Source organism: Rhopilema esculentum, chromosome 5 (assembly GCF_057945365.1).
Source record: "Rhopilema esculentum isolate cy_ngs chromosome 5, ASM5794536v1, whole genome shotgun sequence".
Classification (NCBI taxonomy): Eukaryota; Metazoa; Cnidaria; class Scyphozoa; order Rhizostomeae; family Rhizostomatidae; genus Rhopilema; species Rhopilema esculentum.
The window spans coordinates 10,214,865-10,227,073 of record NC_142819.1 but is presented as its reverse complement, the minus strand read 5'-3'; the positions used below and the strand labels follow the sequence as shown (position 1 = coordinate 10,227,073).

General features: G+C 39.3%; 1 protein-coding gene across 3 annotated transcripts in view; it reads left to right on the top strand.

Moving 5' to 3' along the window:
- The first annotated feature begins 9,423 nt into the window (after positions 1-9,423).
- The window catches only part of LOC135689510 (E3 ubiquitin-protein ligase UBR5), a 39,162-nt gene continuing 36,376 nt past the window's right edge, over positions 9,424-12,209 (top strand). For all 3 annotated transcript variants that reach the window (XM_065206758.2, XM_065206755.2, XM_065206756.2), the window contains exons 1-3: positions 9,424-9,565; positions 10,044-10,085; positions 11,767-11,848. In XM_065206758.2, the coding sequence (XP_065062830.2) occupies positions 9,504-9,565; positions 10,044-10,085; positions 11,767-11,848 (186 nt within the window). In that variant the 5' untranslated portion in view covers positions 9,424-9,503. The remainder of the gene's footprint in view (positions 9,566-10,043; positions 10,086-11,766; positions 11,849-12,209) is intronic.

Sequence of the window (12,209 nt, the reverse complement as noted above, 5' to 3'; positions counted from 1 at the left end):
GATTATTATTTTCCTTTCTTCATTCTCAATGATTCTGCAACAATGGAGAATCAAGTCAAAGCGGACACTCAAAGTCTTCCAGCCAGCCCATTTATAATTGCCATGATTTTCGTAAAACCAAAAAAATTCAAATGATGACAAGGCCATTTAACACTCACTTTCATAGAGGATTTTGTCAACAATATGCATATGTTTTGAGCTTTTGATTACAAAGATCACAGCTGCATGGGTGGACAATATTTCATTTTTGCATCCCCCACCTCTCACTAATAATCGATTATATTAGAGAAAAATAGTCTTCTACATGTCCTTAGCACAAACGCTGCCCCTCCTGCTTAATTTTGGGCAGGCATCCCTGGGGAAGGGGTCAAACACCTTTGTTAAAATATCAGACAAACACCTCAATGTTTGCTGAGCAACAATATTAATGAGATTATATTTTCTGAGCTTTAAAGTTATTTTAAAATTAAATTTTTTGTCAAAAAATTTAAATTCTCCATCATGAAAACATCGTAAGAAACTTTCGTGCTTTTAACATTTTGATAAAAACGAGAATTTTCGATGAAATTCTAGCCTAGTGTAAAACTATAAGGTTTTACAGATGAACGTAGACGAAAGAAGGACAACAAAATATGTACCAAAGTTTTCTTTGATTATCAAACGACTACGGTTTCAACGAAGCTTCCAATAACTAAACGACTTTCATTTAAAGGCAACTTTAAATGCGACTATAAGCGACTTCGACTGAACGATACGACTCGACTTAATCTCACGGCTTCACATAACGACTGAATTCACAAACAAGGGCACAGCATAAAAATCACATGACAACACACCTTAATTAGGATAACAAAATAATTACTTCAAACAACATAGGACTGATGACAACAATAGTGGCGATGGAATGATGCAATAACACGGAATGTTGATGGCAAGGTGACAAACAACGGAACTATCAAGAACATCAAAAGAACAGGCAACTGAATATCACGAAACTAAATAAAACATAAAACTTATTGCATAACACTAGTCATTATTCTTTATCAACTTATAAATTTCACTATTTTTCAGACTTGATGTACTTGTAAAGTCCATTCTTATAAAAAGTAGACATTGAGAAAATTTACCATGAAAAATTTTCATTTTTTCATAACGGAATGGAGATGAGAGAACTTTTCTTCTCGAATTCTTTACCTGTCCCAATTTTCTATTAAGCTCTGGGATTCAGGGTTGTTTCAGTAGCACGTGATACTCAAAGTAAAATAAGTTTTAATTTGCTTAATAGAAAATAGAAAATCTGCTTATAAAAATATAATGTTATCCAACAATTAAAGAAGATAGTAAAAGTACTAAGAGCTAAATAGCTAAAAGAGCTTAAAGAGTTAAAAATATCTGGATAAATTTAAAATCTTGGTTATCGTTTTTGAAGTCTTTTGCTCCTCAACCGTGTCCATAACAGCAACCATACATTGCTTGTCGGTGCCATGTCCCACTGCACACTAATATCAATTCACTCTGCGGACCATGAGAGAGACATTTAAAAAGTATAGCGATTCACGAAACATTGAATTTTTGACCCATCTGGACCAGGGCCGTCGCTAATCACTTTCACTTAGGGGGGTGCCAGTCACAAATTTGCCGATAAAATAGGGCGTGGCCAAAGGTATTTCAATTTTGGATGTGGTATTTTGACGCAATTGATTTTGTTTATCAAAGAGTATGTTCTCATTAGTCAATCATCGCTTCAATTTTCGAGTGACTGTGGGTACTTAGTTTGCATGAGTAGATCTTACTAATAGGACTGCCAAGAGGTTTCGAAGGCCTTGAAGGAAACCCGAAAGACGGGGCCCCTGCGAGCGGAGCGAGCAGAAATTTCTTGCGACCACGCCCTTTAGATTGTCTTAAAATGCATTTCAGAATATTTCTTGCAGTCATTTCTTGCAATCGTTTAAAACTTTTAACTATTTTTAGGCATACTTCTTCTACGTTTCATTGATTTCATTCTTAAAATGGAGTTCATTACTACTTGAGGCCCCATCAACCTCAAGGCCTTGAGGCACTTTGCCCCCTTGCTACCCTCAGCAGCGCTGCTTACAGTGGCTTCCAGTACCTCCAGGATCAACGTTCAGAGTTTTTCAATAAACTTTGTCCCCAAACTTTAGGTAGAAATTAGGTCGCCCTGGATATTGGACATTAGATTCTAGACTCCGGCTGCCGACAGGGAGTCATTTGAAATTTTTGTTGGACATTTGCCCCTTGTGACACCCATAACGCCATCTGTACCTATTTTGAATTGCTGAGGGTTTTTGGGTGATACTTCTTCGGACTTATCCTCATCTTATCCAAACTTTTTGCTAAAGCTATCGCATTGAGAACTTCGAAAGCAAAACCCGACAAAACGCTACTTTAGAAAATTTGCCGACAAGAATTTTCAAGGGGGGGTGCCGCACCCCCCCCCCCCCCCCCGCTAGCTGTGGTAGAGCTTTATGTTTTATTTAGTTTCACACTAAGGGAAACTCAACTTTGTAATTTTCACCATAATATCAACACGCAAATATCATTACAAGATAATCATTCTCTGCAACTCAACAACTCTCCTCTTAATTACAACAACAAGACTTTTATACTATTTACAGTGCGCATGTGCAATTACAACAATAGAGTGATAAACAAAGTATTAATCCTACTACAGTCACCCCTTTCTAAATAAAAAAATGCAATTTTTTTTTTGTTTAAAGAGTTAGAATAATTAGATAAAAAGATCATAAATAAGGTAAGGATACACACTAAGTTAAATGGATTACGATATCTTAGAGAATAACTCCATATTTACAGAAATAATGTATGTACCACCATGTAAAGCACCATCTAGTTGGAGGTAGGGGCACGAGTTAACTAACCCACGTAAGCGACCATGTCGAGCAAGGATTTCCCTAGCGGAAGGGTAATGGGTGTACACATGCTTACAAGCTTGAGAAGAAATGGCAGATTTGGAAGGTAGAGAAGATAAGTATTTACCAAATTCGTATGCAATGGTGGCGAGATCAGGATCGATGGGAACGTGAGAACCTGATGATGAAGAAGTTTCCGATTCAACTAGTGCGTCTTCAGGTAAACGCAAATCATGGCGTTCTGGATCAGGCACGACTACTAGTTTTTCTATGTTGACAGGTCGTGGCAGAGGTTGACCAGAAGGAAAAGGGCGCAGATTGAGTAAATCAGAACGATTATAAGGATGACCAGTGACAATAAAAGGGCCATCAAAACGGCGCAAAAAGCGGGTGGATTGACCAATGTCTTTAGATGAAAGATCTTTGCGCATGTAAACTATTTTTTCTTCGGGAATGGAAATATGACGAGAGTCAGCATCATAGATTTCGCGCTGATGGCGACGTAAATCAGCTTTAATAGATTTGAACTGAGAATGAGCATCTTTTATACGAGAAACAAGATGACGAGCATAATGATCAGCAGGTAAAGGTGTTGCTGGCAGATCTAAGGAGATAAGTTCAGGGGATGGGGCATCACGACCAAATACTAGGAAAAATGGCGTGATATCTGAGGTACCTGAAATTGGCGATGTATTATGTGCATAGACGGCAGGTTGAAGATAATCTTCCCAAAGATGTTGAGCTTTTTCACAATAGATACCTAAGGCACTATTAAGGAATCGGTGGACACGTTCAGTAGAACCATTTAATCTAGGACGATATCCAGAAGTAAAGACCTGTTTGATAGAAAGCAATGCGGTAATGCGATGTAAAATAGCATTTAGAAATTCACCACCACGGTCACTCTGAAGGACAGATGGAAAGCCAAAAGGCAGAAAGACTTCTGTCAATAAGGCACGAGCAGTAGTCGTGGCACTCTTATCTGGTACTGCAATGGCACGAAGAAAGTTGGAAAAAGGGCAAAGAATGGTTAAAAGCCATTTATTACCAGAAGGTGATGTGGGAAGTTCACCCACGTAATCTATACCCAAGGTGTGAAAAGGGTACTGGTATATACGAATTTGCATAGGACCATGGGGTTGGTTTAAGGTCTTAAAGCGAATGCAATGAGGGCAACGACGAATCCAATTTCGAACATGTTTAGACATATTGCGCCAATAGAAATCCTTAGATATGGCGTTATAAGTGGCATCACGACCACGATGCATTCCGATAGGGCTGTCGTGATAAGCCTGGAGCAAATGACGTTGTAAAGCAATATCCGAAGGCACAAAAACACGAAAATGGAATGAATCTGACATGAATTCATCCGAATAATAAAGAATGCCATCAATTAAAGAAGCACGCTTATGAAGTGCTAAAAGCCAACGCTTAACTTTAGTATCAATGGTTGGAAGAACTGTTTCTGAACAATCAGATTCTAAGAACAGCATTAATGGACCTAACCATTTGTCTTTACGCTGTGTAGCTGCAAAAGTAAACCGATCAACATTGAGTGGTCGTAAAACATCAAAATCGACATTCCAAGCTGAGGAAGACGGAGTCTGGGGAGAAACTGGCAAAGCAGAAAGGTAGGAAGTACTTTCTGGAGGATGCAAGAGCGATTGAGAATTGCCAGATGTGCCTTTACATTGAGAATGATCTGAAGAGGGAATATTGCAGGCTAAAGTCAAACAATGAAAAGCATCACTGCACAAGGAATACAGTGAAGCAGGGGTGAATGTAAGAAGATCCAGAGCAAAATTAGCTTGAATAAAACTAGCAACGTTAGGTGGAGGAATAATTTCCGAATATGTGGCACATTCGAGTGGCAAAGGGGCTCTACTAAGAGCATCCGGAACTAAATTTTCCTTTCCCGGACGGTGTTCGATGATAAAATCAAACTCAGCTAAAGAGAGACACCAGCGTGCGAGCTTAGAGTTTTGAGGTGCCAAGGAAGATAAAAACTTCAAATTGGCATGATCGGTAACAACTTTAAATTTTTGTCCGATCAAGTAATGTCGAAATGTTTCTAAGGCCCATTTGACTGCGAAAAGCTCTTGATGGGCAGTAGGCCAGCGTGATTCTGTAGTGCTAAATGAGCGAGAAGCAAAGCGAACTGGCCTAAGTCTACCTTGGTTATGTTGTGCAAGCATTGCACCACATCCCTTTTTACTAGCGTCCGTATGCACTTCAAAAGGTTCATTCCAATTTGGATGGTAAAGCATAATGTCGGATGAAAGAAGTGCAGATTTGAGATCTTGAAATTCAGCCTCGTGTTGGACAGACCATGAAAACGAGGTACTCTTAGACAATAGCGAGCGAAGGTAAACACTTCTACATGACATGTTAGGAATATATTCTCGAAAATATCCTAGGATTCCAAGAAAACGTTTGACTCCCGAGGCATTAGTAGGTCTAGGCAAATTGACAATGGCTTCAGTACCCTTTTGGGTTGGAAAGCGACCATTAGGAGTAATACGATGGCCTAAAACCTGTAAATCTGTAGAGAAAAAGGCACATTTGGATGGCTTAAATTGTATACCAAATGTAGTAGCTTGAGCAAAAAGCTTTTCATAGTGCTCAAGAGCAGATTCAAAATCGGAAGACCAGATGATACAGTCGTCGATATAAATAATAAGCCATTGGTAAAGAAATTCGGAGAAAACTGTGTTCAAAATTCGTTGGAAAGTTTGCGGAGCGGTTTTCAAACCAAAAGGCATACGTAAAAATTCCCACAAACCTAAGTGAGTGGCAAAGGCAGTTTTCTCAATGTCCTTTTCTGCTAAATTGACTTGCCAGTAACCGCTAGCTAAATCAAGCTTTGCAAAATATTGACCACCACTTATAGCATCTAAAATATTGGACACTGAAGGAATGGGGTAACCATCACCATGTGTCACGTTATTTAATCCACGATAATCAACAACAAAGCGGGGTGGCTGTGGTTTTCCTTTTTCTAAAGGTTTACGCACTAAAATAACGGGAGCACCCCAAGCAGACTTACTAGGACGGATAATCTGTAATTGAACCATACGTTCTATCTCAGATTTAATAGCTTTGAGTTCGGCTGGACTTTTCCGATAAGGCAAACGATAAACTGGGGGCGAAGAGCCAGTATTAATAGAATGAGTAAATCCTGTGATGGAAGTAAAAGGAGTATCAGGGAGGTAAAATGCATGCAAATTACTTCGCAGGAGTGCTTTAAATCTGAGCATAATCTCTGAAGGAACATGTGCGTATTTAGGCGTGTCCAGATCTATGGCCGTAACAACTTCATTATAATATTCTTCAAAAGAAAGGTGCCGCATGTTATCAGAATGAGGAACAGTGGAATTTGGATTATCAAAATTAGAATGATCCAAAAAGTCTGACAAAATTGATGAATCCAATTCAGAATTAATCATACAAAGCGGCTGTTGTTTGGTATTGTCATCACAAGGAAGCTGTGCGTCACTCGAGGTGTGATGTTCGCATGACGCAGAAGAAACGCAAGTAAACTCATTAACAGGAGGGAAAGTCTCAGCAGGACAATTGACGTAATGACAAGCTGACGTGTTGCATTGAAAATACGTTAATAGGTCATTAGTGACACGCTCGGTCGTAAAGGTAATAGCGTCCTCAAATAAGGTTTTGTCTCCTGTTGTTTGTGCGCGAACAAAGCCTAAAAATGAATTGAAGGGCACACAAAAATTATCCCTTGTAGAATGGACAATAACATTTGCGTAAAAAGGAAACTCTGGAGACGGCAAATCGTTAGTCTCAGAAGAGGCAGTCGTCTCAGGAGAGACAGCTAGCGTGGGAACTGGTGAATGTTGCCAAAATGCTGTAGCGTTAGCAGAAGGCGTGAAAGTGGGTAATGGCGAATCTGAGTCCATTAAAATGGGGATACGTGAAAATGAAATAGGCCCACTTAAAATAGATATCCCAGAGGCTAGGCAGGAACCTTCTAACCATAAAGGCTGAGTAAATAATGCAGTGCCAAGTAAAGAGGCAGTAAGAAGAAGGCATACTGGGATTAAATTAAACCCTGTCCTAAGAATAGGCGGTTCGTAAGAACGTGAAGGTGAAGGCATAGCAGTAAGCAAGCATGTGAGTTGGGCGGAAGAACCATGGGAGCGTGAAGAGAACCCCAAATTAGGAAATGCCTGTAATGGGTTAGAGGACTCACACTTAACATTAAACTGCATGCTACTATGGTTAAAAAAGACACGATGTTGGCTTGGAAACATACAGGCCTCTGTAGCAATTAAATGGTTGTTTCCGAACAAAATAGGCCATGCTAAATTAGGTACCACCAGCATTGAGAATGTCGAGGAACGTCCATTTTCCCAAACTATAGGAACCTGCATAACACCAACTGCTTGCAAGCTAGCAGAAGGGTTAGCGACAGAAATGCTAAAAGGCTGCTCAAGTTTGTTAAACTTAAGATGAGGACAGTCCTTCGCCACAGTGTCCGCATGGGCTTGACTCACTAAGGAGACTGAGCAACCACTATCTATGGGAAGCGGGAGGGAAACGCCTGCAGAGATAACTCTGGTCCACAAAATGGTTTTAGCAGCAAGATCAACCCCAGAAACTACTAAGGCAGAGGGCGGGGAAGCTATGGCTGGTAACCCAAAAAGATGATCTTGCTGTGAAGAGGCGGGTGTGGCGGAAGTGGAACGTGGAGGTTCTTCGACATTCTGACGTGAATCAGAAGAAGTAGTAGCAACATTAGATACGTGGTGATTAGGCAAGTTATTATAACGACTTCTCCGTGAACTATTAAAACGATAACTCTTATTCTGAGCTGGAGAATCAGATTTACGGTTGCTGTGAAACTTAGCCTTGCAATTAAATTTGCGACAAATAGTGCAACGGTGAATAAATCCTTTTGAGCATAAACCATTTGGAAGCTCGCAATGAACCTTATCAAATTTATTAAAATTACGACAAAGTTTTTCAGCAACATTAGTATTTGTCTTCTGAGGAGCTGAAAAATGTGCTTCAGGCTGCCATTCAACAAAATTTTTCTGTAATTCTACTACAAGAGGAACCCGAAGTTCATACCTTTTTGCTGCTTCGATGAGGGCGGCAAGAGACGGAAAAGCGAAATCTCTGCTAAGAAGTTCTGTCGAAATCTCCGTTTTTAGTTTGATAGCAAAAGCATGCATCAGTTCGAGATCATCTCCAGCAGCCGGACGGTGAATGCCTGGAACCAGCTTTTCTAAGGCATGCTGCGTTTCCTGAAAACGATGGGCAAAGTCAGCCACTGTTTCTGCTTGTCCCTGTGCCATGGTATAATACGTGGACAGAAGCTGGCGGATACGCTGATCTCTTGGAACTCCGCGCTGGTCCAACAAAACTCTGAGACAAACTTCAAACCATTGACGATGGTCATCGGCACTAGCATCAAGCGAAGGGCAAGAACTCTTCGATTCCTGACTGCAAATTATGTCGTAAGCACGGGCATCTTTTGCCACTTGCTGCTTTAAATAGGGCAACCATTGAAATGGAGGAACACCAGATGATTGTAGCACCGCTGTCAGCTGCTCAGCAAAACGATCCAAGTCTTCCTTGCCGGTAAAACTTGGCAAACTTAAATTAGGCAGTCGCAACGCAGTTGAAGAAGACGGTGGCTTCAAGGCAGCAACGGTCTGCGACAAATCAGCAACGGCTTTCGCCAAAACAGACAGTTGATCGGCTGTTGCTTTGCTGGCTTCATTTTGAAGAATTTGGTTGGTTTTTACAACACCTGCCAAGCCATTAATCAAACCAAGAACTTCTTCCGGCGACGCTTGAGACATTAAAAAAAAAACGAGATCAACGGTCGGCTATTTATTAGCACAAACCGGGTCCTACACCAAACTGTGGTAGAGCTTTATGTTTTATTTAGTTTCACACTAAGGGAAACTCAACTTTGTAATTTTCACCATAATATCAACACGCAAATATCATTACAAGATAATCATTCTCTGCAACTCAACAACTCTCCTCTTAATTACAACAACAAGACTTTTATACTATTTACAGTGCGCATGTGCAATTACAACAATAGAGTGATAAACAAAGTATTAATCCTACTACATAGCGACGGCCCTGATCTGGACGAACACTTGGAAATGCATCCAAATGTGCAAACTCGTGTAAGCTTGAAGGGCATAGTTCTGGTATATATTCATGCAATAGGAACCTTGGAGCGTTGAATGAGACGATCCGATTCGTGGAGCTTTTAATTATGGGTGAAGAAGGTCAAAAAATGGAAACTGTTGCCTCTTTTGCAGCGCCTCGGATTATAAACGTTATTACTGTAATATGTCAGCAAAGTTTAGAAATCCGACCCTCTGCAGAGAATTGTATCAAGATAAAATTTATCTTGATTGTAGGGATTCAAGATCTTTCGATTTAATTGGACAGACAGACAGCATTTCTATAATTGAAAGTAATTTGTAGAGTGTTATATACACTGATCTGTATGGGAAGTTGCGAAGGAGTTCTCTGTCCCATTCCCCTGTACATCGGCCTAACGTTCTTTCGTTTGAGCGTGGACCGCACAGCTAATTGGGAGCGTGCGAAATAAACGCTACATAAATGTCCAACATTTTATTTCCAGTGTTTTCAGCCAAGGCTTCTCTTGAGCAGTTTCACGATAAGTAAGTATTCAAAGCTTGAGATCGGCTATTTTGCTGCCGTTATTCAAACCGGCAGACGTTAGAACGCATGGCGTGATTGAAACGCGAAACGATTGTTTGTTGGGCATGCTTTACTAAAAGAGAATGGTTTATGTTAAGCACACACTATAGCCTAATGTGTCAAGAAAATGTTATACCGCAAAATGCCATAGATATAATCAACTTTTGAATTGCCCTGCAGCCATTACATGATGTTTTTTGACCATCGAACAATGGTATGCATTATTCATAAATTTTGGCCTAACGAGCAAGAAAATTTATGTCCTAGATGGTGATGGCAAGAAAAGGGATTAGTGGCCTGTTTTTAATGCGAATTGTTGTAAAATGTATGTTACTTTTGCATAGACGGAGGGAAGTTATACACCAGTGACAAGAAAACCCTCTGTAACTTGATGCATCATGTTATTATGTTCTCAACAATTATGTATTTGTATTTCAGAATTAGAGATCTAAGTGACCTGAAAGAACAACCTACAGTGAGGTGGGTAGATGAATACTAACCTAAAGCAAATTTAGTTAAATCAATAAAAAACAAGTTGAATTAAAAGAAACTGATGTAAATTGAATTAGTGTATTTTTCGTTAGTTTGAAATCACCTGAAACAGTAAAACATGCTGTTCGTTCCTGTTTGACATGAAACACTAACAAGCTGCATTTACATATTGAAAAAAACAAATACCATGTCAAGTCACTTAGTAACTTTCATAGTTTTCTTCCTTGGCATGTGAAATTTAGCAAATAAGAGACACTGCCATGGGACAAGAATGAACAACAATAAATACACATAAATTAGTGAAGGCTTATATTTCGCGCCGGCATACGGGCCTTAATGAAAGCAAAAGTGACTTTTGTTGTGTTTCTTTTTTGCTACATTTCCATCAATTTTTCGCCACAAGAACTCCTTGAAGTCCATGGAGTAGACTGCTATTGTGACCTTTTCTTTATTCACACATGTGAAAATTAGCCTGGTTTTAAGGAAATTTGGCTTCCTTCTGACAAAAAGGAGTCATTTTTAATTTTTAAAGGCCCTGAAATTAGAGGGGCTAGATTGAGCCAGAGGCCCCCCTCTCTCTCCAAAGCACTATTTGCATGATTATTTAAACACCTGGCTAAAAGAAGCATAATGGTGCGAGGATGGCTCAGTTGTTAGAGGCGTTGACTACAGACCCAAAGGTCCCTGGTTTGAGTCCCTGGCATGACCAAACTTTTGTGCCGAGTGAGTAGAGTCGCCAGCTCTCTGTAATTCCAGGTGTAAGAATCTTGAGTTGTGGTCACATCGAGAGGAAGGACCAGGACACTGCTAGATAAGCATGAGCTTCTCAGTGTCCTAACAACTCTTCAGATGCTAAGTAGAAACAAATACAAAATACAAACATGTTTTTATTTAAGATCTGCACTTGTTATTTGTTTTTGTAATTTAAAGGACAAGTGACACTTTTCACCCTATCTTTTCTTTTCATTAACTTATAGATCATTGTTAGAAGTAAGTTTTTCCTGGTTTAGAACAAAAAATTCTAATCAGAGGGCGCAGGGGGCGCGATTTCGCTTTTTATCACGTGACCCAATGACGTACATTGTGATAACTCGGAATTTTCCTGTCATTATTAGAGAGTCTACAAAACACGACGCAACAGTTCCAGACGAACTAAATTCGTTTAGAAGCGTGTTGTAAACATTAATATTGCACTGTATACCAGTAGAAGCAATAACAAATTATCACAATCTACGTCACGGTGTCACGTGATTCATTTCCCGCCATAATTTTAAAAGGGTTTTTAAGTAGGAAAATGAAATCAGAAAGAAAAAATATTTCAACAGCACTCTCATACAGCATTTTACTTTAAGTTAAAAGAAAAAAAAAATTTGGCGCCAAAAGCGTGTCACTTGTCCTTTAAATAGAAATTTTGACCAAGTTATTTCTTGCCGCTTTCTAAAAAAGCGATTAACTTGTTTAAAGCTCTGTTATTCTTAAAATCAAAAGATATTTGTTTGGCCTTCCTGAAAACCGAATACCCTCCCCAAAAAACTAGGTGTTAAAACTTAATAATATGAAAATGCAAAGAAGTTTGCAAACAAAAGTGGGAAAATATAAGTATTTTTTTAACATCCAGTTATTTTTCTAATTAGAAATGAGGTGCAAATTTGTTTGTTTCCATTCCTAGCACATTCATCAAGTCTCAACTTGGAAATCATGAGGTGAAACGATGTGTGATTGGGCCAAACCATGTTGCATTCCTGTTAGATGTGGGTATTTGCACAAAATGTTTACACAACAGCTAATATTATATTTGCAAGTCCTTTCATTTTGTTGCTCTTTTCAAAGAAGAAAAGAATGTGCACAGAGAGCAAAAGCTTTTAATTTAGTATCAACACATCCTGTTGGCAGTCTTGTTTTTACTGAACATTCAAATTCCAGAACATTCCTCTTGATTTAACATACACTTTATTTACTGACTGGTCAGAGGGCTACAGGGTCTTTAGCCCCCCAAACATTTTCAAAAATGTATATATATATACATAAAAACCATACAAAAAATCACCCTGCTCTTAGTTTTTAGCATGTTTAGCCTTTCTCCAAAAATGTTTTAGTCCCCTCAATTAGTAA